Below are 19,044 nucleotides of genomic sequence, written 5' to 3' on the forward strand. Positions count from 1 at the left end.
TATGCTCCACTACATACGCTCACTAACAAATGCGTAACTGGGAACATGGCAAAGGCACTGTACTTTTGCAAATTAACTCCAAACTACTTAACTGTGTCCACGGGGCTCTAGACCTTACGTTGGGAACCACTGCTATAGAGCGTGTTCTCACTCCCAGGTAAGCATGTGGACACTGATCTGTTCACCCTTCCTTCAACTACAACAGGATCCCTGTTCACTCTCCCTCTCTCATGCTCCACCATGACGGAACATGTGGTGGCTTGATGTGAGAACCTCTGCTGGCATCTTGGAGAATGACTGCAGGTGGACATGGGCTGGACTGCAGCCAGCCCAGTGAGTGGGATGAACTGGAGAGAAGTCACTCCAGGGAGGGCACAACAGCTCTTTCGCTAGTTCAGCACCCAAACCCGGTCAATTTTACCGTTGGTAAGAAACAGCACTAGAACAAGAGTCACCAGGATGGAAGTGTATTTTACATTGGGTAGCTGATGGATCTTTTTTCTTCATAGGCACGGTGACTCACCTATCGACTCCTAGGAGAACAAACCTTACTGCAAAGAGATAAAATCAGTGCTGTTAATTAGCAGCAAAGGTTGAACGAAAACTGAATAAAAATGCTGGGGGAATCTCCAAATATGCTGCTCGTGGAGGGCAGAGTTACAGCCTTCACCTTCTAACCTAATAAATGTATTAACTAAGAAAGAACCATCACAGAAATAGTGATAAAATTGATTAATTTATGGAACTTTACGGAATTTTTTGCCACAAAAATGCAACTAAGATTACAATGTCAGTGAGATTTAGGAAACAGAAATTAGGCTACAGAAAAACTTCCAATGTGGTTAAAAAGAAAACTTATCCGTCAAGAGGTTGTTTGGTATCAACTACCAAAAAAATTCTTCCATGTTCTACTGAAGTAGCAGAGATAATTTTAGACTGGATAAATTACTGTTTTTATAAGCGCTGATGCTATTCTGGTAAATAATATATCAATATCTGTGTTCCTAACTATAGTCCAAGAATGAAAAACATGTTGCTTTGCCATTTTGTAAAACAGCCTTTTTTTGCCTTTATGAGATAAAACGTGTTTATCAGCCTAATAGCAATCTTGACAGCAGAACTGAATTTATGAGTGCACTCTGAATCACCAGAAAATTTCTATTTACTGCTTTCCAAAATGATCTGGTCTCCTTTTTTTTCCCCCCCATTATCACCTGTTTACTCAAAATGTTAAGTATGACAGCATTACAAACAGATTAAGATGCTATCTGATTTTTGCTATGATTTCTGTTTGCCTGTACTTTCACTCAGCAATAATGTTCTGTGAGTTGTTGCAAAGAAAAAAAATGCATTTGCTCGTGTCACCAAATAGAGGGAAAATTATATTCCTCATTCAGCTGCAGGACTCAATATACTCTTTCGACACAAGGAAAGAAGTCAGGAACTGCCTTGTACTTGAGTATGCTTTTTTAACTGAATGTGTAGACTAAAAATACATAATAAATATTGTGTATAAATATGTAATAAACCCCAAGAGTGCCAGGACACTGCTTTTCTGACTGACACGGCTGGTGATTTTGATCCACGTGCAAAATGAGTTTAAATCACTGTGCAAGGCCTGGTCCATAACCTCTTTTAAGAAAACAGAGGTTGTTTTAAAAGTACAGTACTGAACGTGATATACAACGGTACTTCAACCGCACACGTTTAATGAAAGGGAAGACACACGGCCTCGATAAAGGGAAGACACCACAAACCGATACACGTTCCTGATCCCTACTCACTTCACACCAAACTCATCTAGAATGCTGTTACTAAACAAAGAAAATAATGCAAAAGGGCTTTAAAGATTTGGACAGCAACATAACTGCTCTTGGGAACTTTACTATTTTCAAAGAGACCTTTTCTGAGTGTGCATAGTATAAGAATTATATCATGCTGGCAACAGATTAATAGGAAAGAAATCGATGGGAAGTTACTGCTCCCTGCTCTGTTTATTTGAAATTTGCTACCAAAAATAGCCTATGGAAATGCTTCTTCATGCAAAAGTATTTAATATCAAGCCTAGCAAACTATTTTGATGATTATGTAACAATCATCCACGTAATTTAACGCGTTTCACTAATGCACCACTCTAACAGGTGAACTGCTATTACAAAAACCGCTGGGGTTTTTTCTGTTCTATTCAAACAAACTGAACACGATGAGGGAGAAAATCAAAACATTGCTCACCTATGTTTTCGTAACAAAACACTGTCTTTTAACAGATGAAGGAAAAGATGTTTGCCCCATTTAGGTTTCAGAGTCACAGGAGAGCTGAGGTTGGAAGGGGCCTCTGGAGATCGGCTGGTCTCCAACAGCTCTGCTCAAGCAGGGCCACCTCTTAGAGCTGGTTGTGCATGACCCTGTCAAGACAGCTTCTGAGTATCACCAAGGATGGAGGCTCCACCACTTCCCTGGGCAACCTGTTTCATTGCTCAGTCACCCTCACAGTAAAAAAGTGTCTCCTGATGTTGACAGGGAACTTCCTGTGTTTCAGTTTGTGCCCATTGCCTCCGGTCCTGTCAGTGGGCACCACTGTTAAGAGACTGGACCTGTCCTCTCACCCTCACAGAGAAAACGTGTTTCCCAGTGTTCAGGCAGAGGCTCCTGATTTCAGTTTGCACCCGTTGTCTCTTGTCCTGTCACTGGGCACCACTGAAAAGATCCTGACTCTGTTTTCTTTCTACCTTCCCGAGCCTTCTCTTCTCCAGGCTGAATAGTTGCAGCTCTCTCAGCCTTTCCTTGCAGGAGCTCCAGTCGCTTTCATCATCCTTGTGGCACTCCACTGGACTCTGTCCAGTATGTCCATGTCTCTCCTGTACTGAGGAGCTGGCCGGTCGGTCTGGAGTTCCCTGGGTCTTCCTCCTTAAGACTGCTCACAGAACACAGAAATACAAGACACAAAGTGGCTGCGGAGTACACAAACAAAACCACTGCTCCCCTCTACTATAATTACACCTTTGTGAATTCAAGACTCGTTAAAAACAGCCTGCATTTTTACATGATGACGAGAACTCTCTCCTTCACCAGAAAGTCACGATTTCAAATACATTTACTAACAGAATCAGACTGGGAAAAAACTGTATCAGAAGTGCATCAGCCCCAAAGAAAGAGGAAAACTGTAAGTCTTAAACCTTATTACTCCTAGTCGAGAGTATGTTCTCCTCACCTTTGTACAGCTATCCAGACTACGAATACATCAGTTACATTTAATAATGGTTTCTAATGATGCTAAGTCAGCTAACTAATGCTACAGATTCACTACACACCTATCGTGACTAAGTAAAACTTAACTTATCCATAGCAGCTCCTTCAAAGAAAAAGATACTCAATCTCCACATTACTTGGGGAGTCCTGGAGACTATTTCCCATTCCAAAGATGCCTTTTGTGTGACAGCAGTCAAGCTGCATTATTCCATGGATCAGCCTCCTGACCAACAAAACAAGGGTTTTTCTTTCTTAAGATAAAGTAAGCAGAGAAAATACAATATAGTTAAAAACATTTTTTTAAAGTATTTAACTATGTTAAACACGCTTAATATCACTACGAATGATATTCCAAAATATATTTCCAATCGTCTAAAATACATTCCAAAGTACAACTATGTCAATATTGAGGATATTCTCATTTTAGCATCGGTGTTGTATCTGAACAGGAACAGCTGTCCCCTGTCATGCCTGGAGGTGCCCAGACAGCACTGGCAACCACAGACTTCTGAGAAACTGCGTGGTTTAAGCAGCATCTAGTGGCTAAACTTATGTAGGCAGCCCTGTTGAGCTCTATTTTCTCTTACTAAATTTAGCATTAAGGAAGTAAGGGAAGCAGATCATTCCATCACTTTTGGTAAACAACATCCAAAGGTGTGTTTGCTTTAAAAAATATCATTTTATTACCTTTAATTACCTTTAATGCAAAACAAGAGGAAAAAGCACTATGGACTACTACTCATGCCCTAAAACCAGAGTGGACTTCTTACAGGAGAAAGACTGAAGTATCCTCGACCAACAAATGCAGGAATTAAGTTTCAACTGCATCTTGCAAGGCAATTTGGGGTTTTCTATGCAAGCTAATCCCCTGCCTTTCCAGTAAGAGGAGGAATCGAGTTCTCACTCCACTTCCGCAGATGTTACTGTTGGAAGATATGAAGGTATCTTGCAGTAATAATTTAATAAATGCTGCACCCTGAGTCAGGGAAGTGACCAGTAAGCGCATTCTTGTAGAACCTGAAGGAATGACTGAAATCACTGTTCCTGTCTGGGTTTGGGAACACAGTGTGCAACTACAGCACTGCAACAGGTCGTGTGAGCGCTACCAGACTGCTTCAGTGCAGACAGCAAGATCAACGAATCAGCCTTTCAGCAGCGATTTCAGTTATTCTAGCATATACAGCCTTACAACTCCTCCCCTTCGGGAAGGATTTTATGTCCCAATACATCATACCTGTGAACACACTGATTTCAGTGGTGCAGTTCTCCTCCTGAAATGAAGGACAATGCCTCACTTCACACTCACATGCAGCAAAAGGAATAACCTCTACCTGGAAAAGAGACTTTTCTGTTAGTAAATTGGTTCAATACATTTTTATTAGTTAATAATAAATTTCTATAAATTGAATTCTAATCAATATAGTCACAAAATACTTTCAAGAGCAGACCACGGTTGGACACAAACATTCCAAAATAATTCTCTCATTTAGGGCACAGTGGAATTTTGAGCATACAAATGTCAGGGGAAATTAACGCGTCATTCTGTAAAAAGTCAACCACTATGCAAAGACTTGTGTAACGGAGTTTAGAAAGTTTCCCAAGGAACATCTGTAAGACCTTCAGGATTTCCATAAAACAAAAAGACAATGACTTGATGGATAAACTGTGAATGCGCTACATCTTTTATTGAAGTAAAGCAAAATGCACTTACCTGTTGATTCAAATAAGGGAAAATATCTTCAGTTTTTCAGCATTCAGTTCAAAACAAATTGCTGTAAGTTAATAAAAAAGGAGGGGGGAATGTACAACTGGAAGTAAAAGTGAACTTAGGCTGCAAATTCTAATACCTGCAGAAGCCATAGCAGCAACACATCACGTTCTGTGACCCAGCCTGTAGCAAGAACACTGTGGCCCAAAGCAACTCTGACCTATTGTTTGGTTCAATTTATTTTCATCTGTCCAAAGCCTTCTGTGATCAAATCAAGCCACCACAAAAGCAGTCTTCTGCTTATGCCGCTAAGACTGACCTTTTGCATGCAAAGATGATGCAGGTTTATCTTCAGTTTCTGTGTTCTTCAGAAGCTGGAATGCCTATTTCCCAACTGACAACTGAAAATAAATGAACTTATTCAAGAGTCAGAAAGCCTTAGCAGAAGGAAAATCTACACTCTACAAACAAACCCCTACTTTCACAGGGCTTGTTTAACACATCAGCATCCATGGTACTTCATCATTCCCCTCCAGACAAAATGCAAACCTGCCTTTTCCCACCAGAAGAGACATTGCCAGGAGCAAGAAGGTCTGTTAGAACAGTGCCAACATACTATAACAAATGTTTTTAAAGGAAAACAGGCAAATCCAGACTTGTCTTCCGTTTGGGTTAAAGCAAGGGAAAATGTCAATGATTCTTGTGCTGGTGTGACATACCTTTCAAGGGCAATTTCTGTCTTATGTGTAAGAACGCTCAGAAAGTTCATGTCGTATGTTTAAACTTGCACCACCACCCAGCTGCGGCAATGGTATACAGGACCCTGGGAGAGCTTTACCTTGTTTCTAGGCCTAAACAGCACGAGTAACAGCTTACAAGATGGATTTCACACTGTACATCTTTCAATTTCACTGGATTTCAGTTAAGCCTTAAGGTTTTTTTTTCTTCTTCTCTACAAGAAAACATTTCTATCTATTATAATCCTGTTGTAGAAAACCAAAATATTTTGAGAGACATTAATCTGAAGCTGTAATTTGTCACAACTCGTAGACAGCCCAAGGTGTCTCATCTTCCCAGAAACCTAAATATTGAATTCTGCCTTTCTCTGTGGTCACAGACTTTTAGCAAGCGACACAGCATAAAGGATTAACATGACATACGGATTTCTGAATAATTCTGAACGGACAGATTAATGTTTTGACAAGATTTTATTGTGAAACATTGGATTTAGAAAAGGTACAAAATGTCGACGGTCGGATGTGTGCCAGTACAGTATTCCAACAGTCTATACAGTGGACAGCTGGACAGCCTCGCTGCAGAACGCGTATTTAGACATACTATCTAAAAGGGGGCCGCAATATTCACAGGCTTAAAACACACAAATAACTCGAGCCAAAATGGCCATTACTGGTCAATGCTAACTAACATCTGGAAACAGGCTAGAAAGCACAATACAGGACAACAATCCCCTTGCAGATCTGTGTTTAAAGAACATCAGTTTATTATGTCAATAATCTACAGCTCCAGGACTATTTTCAGGACTGGGATTTAGTTGGCTAGTTTACAACTTTTAAAAATTTGTGTTAAAAGTGAGATGATGGAAGAAAACCCACAGCGGTTTAATTAGAACTAAACACTGTGAAGCCCCTAGAAAGTTTTTGGACTGGGATTCGTAAAATCATTTCCTTCTAATAGAAAACTTCAGTTTGTTCCTTTAAAATGTCCTTACCGCAGCTTGAACAGGTATCATTAAAAAAGATCTGAATTTAAACATTTTCATTTGCTATGCACTTCTGTGTTTTAAGTCCAATTTCATCAAACATGGGTCACCATTCAACTGGAAAAAAAAACATCAAAATACTAACTCTGAATTAAAGAAAGTCATAAATTTGTATATTAGGAAAAAAAAAAACCAATCCAAAACATCCCCTAACGATAGCAGCATTCTCTACCCTAGTTTAGCAAGTTGAAAGAACAGCATTTATAAACATATGAAGTTGATTTTAGGGTATACATGTTATACCATATGAAAAAAGATAGCTTCATTTTTTCCAAATTATTCCGCAGTCTGTCACTGCTGGAACTTGTTTGGACTACTGCAAAGGCGTTCATTGTTCAGTACATGGGTGGACAGCCAAGGAACTTTAGATTTTAGTTCTTTAATTGAAAGATGTTTTGCTTATTCTACACAATTAAGCTTACTGAAACATAAGCAGTTACCCTGTTACCAAGCAGTATCCAAAACTGAACTAAACCTTTACTTTCCTAAGTCTACTTTGCTTTATGCCAATTCATAACTCACCTTCCTGAACAGAGACCTTGGGATATACTGAATTATGTTTAATAGAAATTTCTGAATATGACTAATGTCCATTGGGAGCAGAGCTGAACTTAAACTGATGTAATTTAAAATAAAATCTACCCAACACATTAAAACAACCCATCCTTTGACACCACATCCACTTCCTTAATTAATTTCAAGATTAGCTTTGGCCACTCTTTTCTCATTGTGTATCATCTGGGGGATGAGAATCTTGCAATTCATTAAGAATAATCACCATAAGTTACAGCTAAGTACAAAATCAGACAATGGGGAATATTTTTTTAAAAAACTTTGAGTGTGTATCACTAATTACGGATGTAACGTTGGGAGTGCAATGTCTGCTATGGAATTAAAATCAGTGCTGTGCCAAATGGGGGAAAAACACATAACAAACCACTCACCTCCAGTGTAGTAAAAAACATTTTGTTTTTAGTTCAGGAAGTGTTTGGGATGAGCAGCACTAACAAAGTTCTACACCTCACAGACACAAGCTACAAGGGTTATCTAAAGCCAGTACTCACTGTCCATCAATTAGCTAGCTCTTCACGCTGCTCCAAGCACTGCACTAGCCACTTTGATCTTTGTTTCATATTCCTCTGTACACACATTTATATTTACATAAAACATTTATTAAACATGATTTTAAAACATAAAAACCTTATGTACAAAATACCAACATTCCTATAAATAAACAGTTGGAGAAAGGCACTTGCAAGAAAAATCTACAGTAAATCTTACAAAAACCACACTGCCTCTGTTACTGTACAATAGATAATCTGTCGGTAAATCCCTATCACAAGAATGTAAAACACTAATTACTCGTTATGACTAAGAATATAACCGTTACAGTCGTATTTACACATACATATATGCCTTTTTTTAAGTTTCACTTGAGAGCACCATGATTTCCACCCTAAATTTATATTTTGATACAAAGTAAAAGAACAGTTGCCAGAAACCGGTGTTCCGTGTCACTGCAAATCCACGAACTTTTGGCTGACATCAAGTGTAGTTTAAAAGACTCAGTTGCCGCTTTGTAGAAAGTACACCTAGTTTGTTATTGCATGTTGTCCTTTTAGAGAGAGCACTGCTATGTTCTCTATGCAATTGTTTAATGCTATTGCTGGCAAAAAGTTTCCAATATCAAAAAAATAAAAACATTCTTCAAGCCAGTTGAAGTATTTAATCTGAACAGTAACTAAAAAAGCTGCATATTAATTATAAAAACGTGTAGGAAACATGCCAACTAATCTGGTGTGCAAAAATATTTTTTCCACTACACAGGATTTTAAGGGCTTCACAGAATTACTCAAATTTACATTGAGTAGCAAACCCCACGAATAACCAGTTCCTCAAGGAGATGTTAGTATACTCCCACTCTTATCAAACTTTTTACCCTTTGACAACGCTGCAACCTGTTTGAGCAGTTCTCTGTTTTTGGCCTGCAATACAGATAAAAAAAGTTTTATGAATTACTGAAACGTCTCAGATAGTAGTGTCATGCACTCACTTCCCATTGCATTTATGAATCAAATTCTTAAAATGTACATGCTGAGAATATTCCCAGAAAACATGATCCCTTACCAACGGTTGTATATGCTTTTTTATATGGATATTCCATCTTTAACAGAGAAGGTAACCTGCAAAATTTCCTGTCCTGCAAAATTCAGCATCTGAGGCACCGCACCCAGTATGTGTTCAGTCTGTGATGTATGCAGCAACTAATTCAGGCTTTCTTCCTGATAAATACGCTTTATCAAGAGACATTTAACTGTCAGTTGTGTTAATGCTGAGCCCTTACCTGTGAGGTAATCCTCTATCTCTTAAAGTTAGAAAGCAATTCTTAACAGTGAAATTAATTCATACGGAGATTGTTGACCGCAGAACTGCTGTAAAACGCATCCAAAGTGAGACACGGTGATGACATTCAAGAACTGGGTACTGTTTCTTTGCTGTGAGTGAACAGCCTGAATACATAATTCCATCTGAAGTATTTCTGAAGTATTGATAAGCAATTACTCACCTGCAACTGTTCCACCGTTTCCTTGTGAGCTTTCTCCATACTGTTCATCTTTGTCCTCAAGTTTGACTCCTGGTACTGGAAGTCTGCCTTCAGTTCTGTCAACTGAAATTACAAATTAGATGAAGATTCCTTGGCCTGCTACAGCATACATCTTCTAGTCAATCTGTGAACTCTTTATAGAAGCCTCAGAAATCTCGGGAAACACTACGTTTATGTACTATTGTAGTATCAGCTGCTCGACCCTTGAGAAGTAGCTTGAAGTTGTCTTCTTTATATTTTATGTAAAGAAGACAACTGTACTTACATAACCGTACTATTTGCTGAGGATTTGGTATAAAGAAGGTTAATCCTCAAAAAAAAAAAAATCAAATACAAGATTAATGATTTATAATCCTAGCTGTTCTTTCAGCTGTGAGATACTTCAGTTATGTCTCTTCTGTTAAATGCTAACACATGAAAAATCTTCCTCACAAACACAACAGAAAGGATTCTGTTGTGTCCTTCTAGGCTACAATTGGTCCTAAACGGAAGTATACACTCTTAGAGTTACACTGCTTCTCGATCCACAACAGTGAATCAAACTGTGTTATTAAGAATGTGTAATTAAAATTACCTGTGATTTAATTCTGACTGTAGTGTGTAGTATAGCTGCCACTGGGCCCCTCCTGAGACAGGCAGAGATCCAGACGACATACTCTAAGGCAGGTGGTTCTAAATTGTGACATAGGCTTCTATCCAAGCAGCTGGATGCTTCTTCTGGAAGCGTGTGCAGCTGGGTGAACCACTTCGAGTTCGTGGTATATGGACCCAGAAGTTTTAGGAAGTTAGTTCCTCGAAGTGTCCCAAATTCAGCTGGCTATTTTGAACCTCTCTGGTCAGTGTGGATTGATCAGGGAATGAAGCCTGCTACAACAAACCAGAGCACACATTCCTAAAATGACTACAAAGACTGCTATTACCAATCTTAGTGTGTGTCAGATGACATGAAGTGAAACAAGGTTTTCAAAAGAACCCTCAATCAGCTGGCAGTGACCAAGTGCAGGTATCTTGAAACAAGGATATATACCTCAATGTACACAGACTGCTGCTCAACCTGTGCTTTTATGGCTGTTGCAAATTCCATGGGTTCCAGTACAAAACCACATCCCACAGCACTCGCAGCAGTACTGCACCACAGCCAAGTATGCACCTAGATAAGCAAACACACCACCCATGCGAATGTTCAGCAAATTGTGGTCCCTTCCTAGCGATCGCGTCTCAGGGCCCCACCATAACATCTTGATGTCTCACTAATGTTTTGTCCAGGAAGCAAAACAAGGCTAGTACTGCAAACAGCACTGGTGATGAGACGGCTGAGCACCTGACTTGTGACAAACGATGAATGAGGATTGCCTGTGAAGCTGCTGTACTGAGCTGGTTTGTTGCCATACATCACGCATTTCAGAGGTTTCTCTTTTGGAGCGCCCTAAACCGTTCAAATGATGGCCCTACACAAACCTGAGGACAGGGTCTTAACAGGAAACGTCCCACAGGCCTGGCTCACGCTTTGATTCCAGTGCACGTCTACACTTACTATCTCACAGCCAAAGAAATATCGACAGCTATGCAAACACTGTTTTCAGCTTTCCTCTCCCCTGCAGCAGCTGAAGAACGTAACTGACATTCTGAAAGTAATTCATGCCTGAAGGACTCTAAGGTCAAATAAATAGTTTTAGCAGGGGGGATATTAACATTATTAGATGGTCTCCCTGTGGAGACAAAAACCAAGTTATTGCACTGGTTATACAGAAGTAGGTGACATTTCCTTACCTAGCCCTTTAGTTAGCTTTGCCCAGTCGATCAAATATAAAAAACGAGATAAATGAATTTCCTACTGACTCATGATCTTCTACCAGCTTTGTAAGAGAGAGATCAGGGCCTGAATGTCTGTCCTTTGAAGAAAGTACCTGAAGAGAATCCACGACAGCCCTTTCATATTAACTGCTTAAAAAGCTTGAAATAGCAAGTACTTCCAACACTAGGTCTAGCATAACAATGATAGAAACAAAAAAAAAGTTCAATACCCTTTATACGACACATTTAAATGTAGAAATGAAGATACTGAACTATGGTTTAAAAGTGAAAAGCATTTTTCTTTCAGGATCAATGAGCTTTTCTTCATCTTTTGATAAGCCAACATGCTTTTATTAATGAAATATTCAAATAAAATAATCAAAATTTTACTTGAAAATACAGTAAATTTATTTTAAATACATTCCATAACTACCTCAATTCTAAACAGACATTCTAAAGTCACCATGACAGTGTGTTAAGAGCATCTAGGTAATCCCATGGTAGAGAAATAAGCTCTAACAAAGGTAGAACAAGGTACACATTTGTAGTTATTTCTCCTTTTTTTCTTACTTACTGGGTTGTTTGAAGAGTGAATCTCTTGTTTGAATTTCACTGCAGCCATTTGGGCCTATTTCACTTAACTTTTGTTGACTGGTACTCATCTAATCCAAGCTTTTCTCCCAGTCTCTGACCATCCACAACGTCTTGGTGTGAGTTAGAACAGAACTAATCCTGTTCAGTGATTTCACTTCTCAGCTCTGTCTCTTCTAACTAACTGCACTCTCAGAAGTTAACAGCGTATTTGTGCAGACAGCGTCTGCTTCGAGAAGTGATAACACTGGATGTTTACGGTTACTGCCAGGGATCGGGATGCAGAAAGGCTCCTGCTTGTACTTGCTCCTGTGAAGAACAAGGTCACTGCTAAATCCTGTGTATCACAGTGGGGGTGCAGTAAGTGAGAGGCTGCACCTGCGGGGAGGAGCAGACAGGACAGGTGACCCTGCACTGACCATCCCATAGACATCGTATTCGGTATAAAGCTGAGGGATCACAAAGGACAACACCTCTTGCCCTCTTCTTCAATGGCTGCTAACTGAGAAAGACTCTGTCTGTTCTGCCTTCGATCCCAATCCGTGCATTCCTGAATCTGGTTCCCGTCTGCTGCTAAGTCCAGTCTGGGACTTGCCCAGCGCCTGCCCACAGCCTCAGTGGTGACAGTAATGTAATTGCCATTGGGGGGGTTGGTTTGATACTGGTTTTGTATATAATTCATTTTACTGTTATTATTTTAATTAAAGCCGTTCTAGTTTTGTTTTCCAACCCGTAAGTTTCTCTCTCTTATTCCCTTTCTCTTCCCCTTTGGGAGCGCAGAGAGCAGCTGTCATTGTCTAGTGGCTGGCCAAGCCCTAGCCCTTTATACACAAAGACTTGATAAGCTACACTACACATATGCTACTAATCTTTTAAAATCAACCCACTTAGTTTTCATACACCGTACGTGTAAATTTGGGCATTAATCAACTCATTAATTATGGCTATAGTCACTTTAATTTAAAACTAAACAAAAACTACGCTAAACTCAGAACAGGTGCTACTCTTAACCCTCCCCTTAACTTGTGTCCCTGTCAGCCTATGGAGGCATTCAGGATCTTTGCTGTGACTCAGTTCAGAAGGTGGCTGGCATTTCATCCATCACCTGTGGCATGCAGCCTGAGTAACAGTGAGCCAGGTGGTTGGCTTCTGGATGGCTGAAGTGAGGTCAGTTGAATTCCTCTTAGCGCCAAAATATATTCATGATACAAAAGTTCCAAACTTGTCTTTTTTATGGTAAGATCTGATAAGTTGCTATTAAAAAAAACTTGTATCTGATTTTTGGTTTAACTCACCATTTTGACACTGTTAGCAGTCTACAAAAGAAAAAAAAGTAGAAAACAAAATTATAAAGTTCTTATTAAGCAGGGGCAACCTTTACCTTTTTATCTTTTTCTAAAATAGTCTGATCTCTTTGCTGCAGAAGACGTTTAAGTGACATGACTTCTTCTTTCAGCTGACTTATGAGGACAAAGTTGTCAGTTCCTCCACTGTCTGCTGACTGATTTATAGAGCTACTAAAAAAAAAAAAAACCAGTTACTTACAGCATCAACAGAAAGAAACAGCACATTTTTTTTTTAAATTTCAAAATTGGATAATTAATAATGCCATAAACATCCTTAAGGACTAATGCAAAAAAAGTATGTACCTGACAGAAATGGATGCAACTGGCAAATTACCTTACTAATGGCACACATTACATACACCTGCAGAAATATAATTAAGTATTAGCTTCCAGGGGGACAAACACCTTTTGACTGAAGCAGTCACTTTTATTCCAACCGTTTGGCCAGAGACAGAATAAAGATTCAGTCCCACACCCTAAGGTCCAAAAGACTTCCCTAGACACCAGGCAGCTTAAAGCAGCAGGTTCAACCCTGCATCTCATCAACAAAACACCCCCGTGAGGGAATGCTGTTTCATTGGGAACTGTTGCCTTGCACATAAGCTTTAATTAAATTTGCCCCAAACAGCTAAACGCAGGAAAACAGTGCCAGTTCTCTACTAATAAAGCCATTTTGCTGACTGATAGCACTCAGATGCCACCCAATAATCTGGCTGGCTGGACAATAGTTTTACCTCCCTCATTCTTCAGGCCAAAAAACAAAACCAAAAAAACCCACGAAAAAGAAAAAGAAGCAACTGGCCACAAATCAGTGTTCTACTTGGTTGAAATGGCTCAGCTTTACAAAAATATAACTTTACCTATCTCCATTTGATGGCTTGGATTCCAGTTTGGGTTTTTTCTTTGGAGTTTCATTCTGAATAGTTGCAGAGGATTTATGGCTGAAATCAAACAAAATGTAAACCTAAAGCCTCATACTATATAACTCTCTAGTATCACCACTTGGCACATGTAAAATAACTAACTCAAACTCCTAGCTGGAATGCTAGAGACTAGCCAGAAATGCAAGAGAAAAGAAGTCCTTTAAATGAAAACCACAAGATAAATTAAAAGGAAATTAATAAATGATATCGTATTTACCTCTGTTTCCATAGTCCCTGATCTTGCTCTGGACTCAGACTGCTGATTCTGAAATACGTGAAATGTACTTGGTAAGGGAACTGACCAAATGTACCGTTATGTCCCAGTTTATGTGATCAAGGAAGATCTCCCCCCTTTATTAATAAAGTTAACAATTACAAATTTTCAGCTGGACAGTTGAATTATCTGTCGTATTCATGACCACTCCTTACTGTGTCAGAATGCTATAAAAATAATTCTTGGCTAAATGTTGACACCACTGTAAGGCACAAGGGGTAGACTCCAAGACTGGTGGATAAAAGTCTTTCTGGTACCATCCAATTTTTGTGCGCTTTATAATCCTGTGCTGCCGTACGAACATTGCCCAAAGTGGAGCTTAGGTGGTGGCATAAGAGCAAAGTTAAGTTTTGGATCCCCGAAAAGAACTGCTTCTCAGGTCTAAATATTTGTTTTCAATCATCTCAAAAGCAATTAATAAACGCTCTTGATACAGGAATGGTAGAACAAAGAAGATTGCACTGAATGAAATGAATTTGAATTTGTGTTTCTACTTCATTGTCTCTGTTGTCTCATCTCAACAATAACTGATACAGACAGGGAAAAAAGAGTTGTATTTACTGGACCAGAAGCAGTGGACCCACGGAAGCCTGTAGAAACCAAGGTGCCAAAGCGGGAACGTTGTGGTCTGTACAGATGCTTACTTCTATAACTCTTGAGTATATTAGAAGTGCTGTCCTGTAGTAAAGAGCTAACTTTTTTTTATTTCATTCTTACTCTATCTCTGCCACAGGCATTAAATTAGACCTAGCTTGTTGTAGCTCAATTTTCAACAGGAACAGTACAATAACTGACTGCAAGACAAGAATAATTTTCTTCTTCAAATTCCTAAAAAACAAATATTTTTTTTTTTTTAAGTAAAGGATGTGCATTTCTCTCCTCCTCACTCCCAACATAATTGCAGCTTATCTTGCTGCTATCTTTAAGTCACAGTTCATCAGGCAAGTTTCAGTCAAAGAGGAAAATTAGAAACACTAGAAAAGTGAAGCTTAGAATGAAAGTGTTTGTGCATCTGCAGTCAGGTTCATTACTGCTGCAGCTGTAGTATTTACTACCCAACACAAAAATACAACAAGTAGTTCTAAAGTTACGCTGCCATAAGCCTGTCAGTGAAAACAGTCATCACTACTATTATACTGGCATAAAAAACAAATCAATTCTGGGATTTTAGACGAAATGAACTGGGTATGTACAACTACAGTCACAGAGATGGCACACTGAGAAAAGTTGTAGAACATGGGACAAATCCGTGTGAAATGTTATCAGAGTGCCAGCAACTCAACTGACAGTGTTATTTTACTACGTCTGCATCAGAGCCACTCACAAACTGACTATTCCAGCAAGATTGGTTTATAAAAACTAGCAAAGAGATAAGAGCTGGTCCTAAACTGAGGGTGACCCCACACCAGTGCTTCTGCTTCTCCATTTAAGAGCAAGTACGAGCACACACACAAATCAGGATGAAGTAAATTACGGTGGAGTTCTGAGCAAAGTAGCTGTTCTGCACTCACTCCTACCACACCCTTTTAACCATGGTAAATGCATGTAAAATAGCAGTTACTGCTTAGAAAGATGAGTTCAAGTTCATCCCCAAGAAACTTCTTTCTGTAGCCATTCCATGGGTTTCTTTTCTAGACTTGATATTAATTTTAACATCGACCGGTTTGATGATCACCAAGAATTTCTGCTTTTTGCTGACCTCCCCTCATGCAAACTCTACAGGATTCTGACATTCTGCTACTGCTGTAGATGCCATGTTTTCAACAGCATTTCCTCTCTCCTTTGATCTGAACTCGGTACTAACAGAACACAGAAGAGGAAGACGTACCAACAGCTACTGGAATTTTTAAACACTTACTTATGATGACTGCTGCTGTGCCGATGATGGTGGTGGTGATGGTGGTGATGTTTTGAATGATGCTGGTCTTTCTCAGCAAGAGATGAGGACGAGGAGTTCGAATGCGAAGATGCTAGGCTCTTCCTCTGTTCTTTTGTCTTCTGTAGCACTCTCTTGTAGGACAGCGTGCAGAGCCAACACAACAACTTTCCATCGACCTGTTGGGAAATAATTCGTTGCAGGATTTTTTTCCGAGTATACTTGCACTAGAAAGACGCAAGAAAAATTCGTTTCACTTCATCTATCATCTTTGGGAAAGATCCAGACATCCCTTTGGTGCGAAACAGCACTACCGTATCTCCAATATATGCACATTTTCTTTTAGTAAAGTGAATATTACTCCATTTCTTTCTGTACATTGGAAAGTGGTCTTCGCAAACGTTGGACTTGCTCTGTATCACAGAAGTGCCAACAACTTTTTAAAGGGACAGATCAGTTTTAGTTTAGACACCATGTACCCTCTCTCAGCCCAAGGTATCCCAGACAGAATCAAGATGTCCAGCCAATGTATTACTTGTACCAAATAAATTCTTCTGTAAAAACAGCATTATTCTTGGGTTCAGGCAAGAAGCTTTTGAGGCCATTTCGTCAGCACCTTCTGGAATGAGAAAGTGGTGCTCACTAAAGCTATTTAAGAAACCAGAACACAAAGGGCTGCTCAGAGCAGCCCACCTCTCTGGGGCTGTACTTCATGGCAAGGCCAGCAAATGAAAAGAGGTAAAGTGGCAGATTTAAGGTACAGACACACATAAGATCCAACAGATGGGAAAATTAAAAAAGTTAAAATCAAAGCGCCAGCGCTCAGCTGCTTAACCCCTCTTTCCCAGTTGCAACTGTCAGCTTAAGCTTATTTTGAAAAAGAGTGATTTAATTCCAAGTAAGTTAGATCAGCAGCTAACATACCAACTGCAAGCTGCGAAGTTTAATTCAAATATTGAAAAGCACAGCACAGCAACTTGAATTTAACATCAGTGAACTTAAGATCCGTTCCTGTTAATCCTTCTGCTGTGAAGAAGGAACGTTGTCTGTTGTCAGCCTAAGCCATTACAGCTGTGGAACAAAGCCTACCTTCCTCCTGCCCTCCTCTTTTCGATCAAAAGCACACTGCTGTTTGCACTGTTCACACGTCTGAGGCGGGCCGTACTTCTTCTCCGAGTTGGTGCAACGCTGGCATTTTGTGCCAATAAATGCAGCGATAATGTTACAATACTGACAAGGCTTGGGCTGAAAAACAGGTAAGTTGAACTGAAGTTAATACATTTACAGTTTCTGTAATGAAGACAGGTATTTCAAATCACACAGCCATGCCTCTAAACTACCAGGGCTTCACATAACCTACCCTAAAGAACCTTTTTCCTAACATTTCTATATTCAGAACTAAACTTTTCCCCTAAAATGATGCTCCTTCAGTGTCCCCATACATGCACTCAACTAGAACAATACTCGGCTGGAAAATAAACTTGCTGTCACTCTTCACAGGTTAGAAATGCTGATTATCTCCAATGCAGTTCCACTTTTTGATAAAAGAAAACGTGGTTGGATCTGTCCTGCACTTTCTTTTTCTACATTTTAAGCTTTTCTAAGAATGTTCTTGGTCCAGTTTACATTCACAAAAGCCCTGACTACGTACCAACAGCTGCTACATTTCTCAGATAAGCTGGATTTCATCTAACATAGTTTATGTCAAGTATACAGAAGTTACACGCTTTTGTTTCACAACAAGATTATCTTGATACTGTCTATAAATGAGTATCTCCAGGCGCTCAGATACAATGCGTGTATTCACACACTGAAAAAATAATTTTTCTAACAGAACTGAAGCTGAAATTCAAGATGAGGAAACAGGAAGTAATGCAAATGCAGCTAATACTCTTAAAATCTTTTCTACTTCACAGCACGATTAACACGCATTTAAAAATTTTAAGACTCACATATTATAAAGTACGGGGTATTATTAGATTCTCACATTTACCATTCATTAGATCCACAGGCAGCTAATGGTCTTTCTGCCATCAAGCGTGCATTAGTGAGCATACGCGAAGAATAACCTTACGTGCATCAAGTGAAGCAACATCAGTTTTGCCATTAATAGCTGTATTGCCGTTATTCACAACTATTAAACTACAGGTATCCACAACGGATTTCAATACGCAGAAAGAAACCGTAAGCCACGAAGGGAATCAAGAGCTACCAGTAATTTCACCACTTTTCTGAAAGGTTATCTTGTTTTTAACCCCCAAAAGAAAGCAAGTCTAGTCGCCAGAAAACTTTTTAAATTTAAGATGTGAATGAGCTTAACTTCGACATTTAGAACTAAGAGCCTACTCACCGTTCCAAACTGCTTCACATTTTGGGCACATTTCTTGCATATCGTATTAGTTTTGCTAAAGATAAAATTGCATAATGTTGAATTCAGCGACAAACACACACCTTGAAATTCTTTCCCATGCAATTACTGGAAAACACACATGCAAACAAACGCTGTGGTAAGCGGTTAACGGCAAGTGGACAAATCTAACACTGTACTGCCTTTATGCAACCGGAGCAGGCAGGCAGGTTATTTCACTGCAGTCCTGCCCTCTTCAGCGTCGCCGCCGGTGTCAATCTCTGCCGCTGCGAACGGCTATGCCCGTGGCCCCGCGGTCGCTTCTGCAGGTCCACCGACCGCCCGCGGCAGAGCTCCGGCAGGTCGCGCACCGGGCGAGGCGGAACCCTCCCGTACCTCTCCTGCTGGAACTCCGACCGGCAGTACGTGCACTTCACGATGGGGTGGGCGATCCGACACTCCTGAGAAGAGCAGAGCCACGTTACTCCCCTCTGCCAGAGACACGGAGCCCTCAAACCCGCTTCACCCGGCGCTCCGCGGCCGCTCCCCCG

At 39.9% G+C, this 19,044-nt stretch overlaps 1 protein-coding gene across 1 annotated transcript; it reads right to left on the minus strand.

Moving 5' to 3' along the window:
* Positions 1-7,893: 7,893 nt before the first annotated feature.
* On the minus strand, positions 7,894-18,954 carry FAM76B (family with sequence similarity 76, member B; the record flags this gene model as incomplete). The annotated part of the gene is made up of 9 exons (XM_010140243.1): positions 7,894-8,722; positions 9,304-9,405; positions 13,109-13,244; positions 13,934-14,014; positions 14,214-14,261; positions 16,129-16,325; positions 17,236-17,391; positions 18,497-18,551; positions 18,890-18,954. Coding segments are annotated over 9 exons (930 nt in total), but the record flags the coding sequence as incomplete, so codon positions are not given.
* Between the last annotated feature and the right edge of the window lie 90 nt (positions 18,955-19,044).

The sequence above is a fragment of the Buceros rhinoceros genome, unplaced genomic scaffold (assembly GCF_000710305.1).
Source record: "Buceros rhinoceros silvestris isolate BGI_N320 unplaced genomic scaffold, ASM71030v1 scaffold17657, whole genome shotgun sequence".
Taxonomy (NCBI): Eukaryota; Metazoa; Chordata; class Aves; order Bucerotiformes; family Bucerotidae; genus Buceros; species Buceros rhinoceros.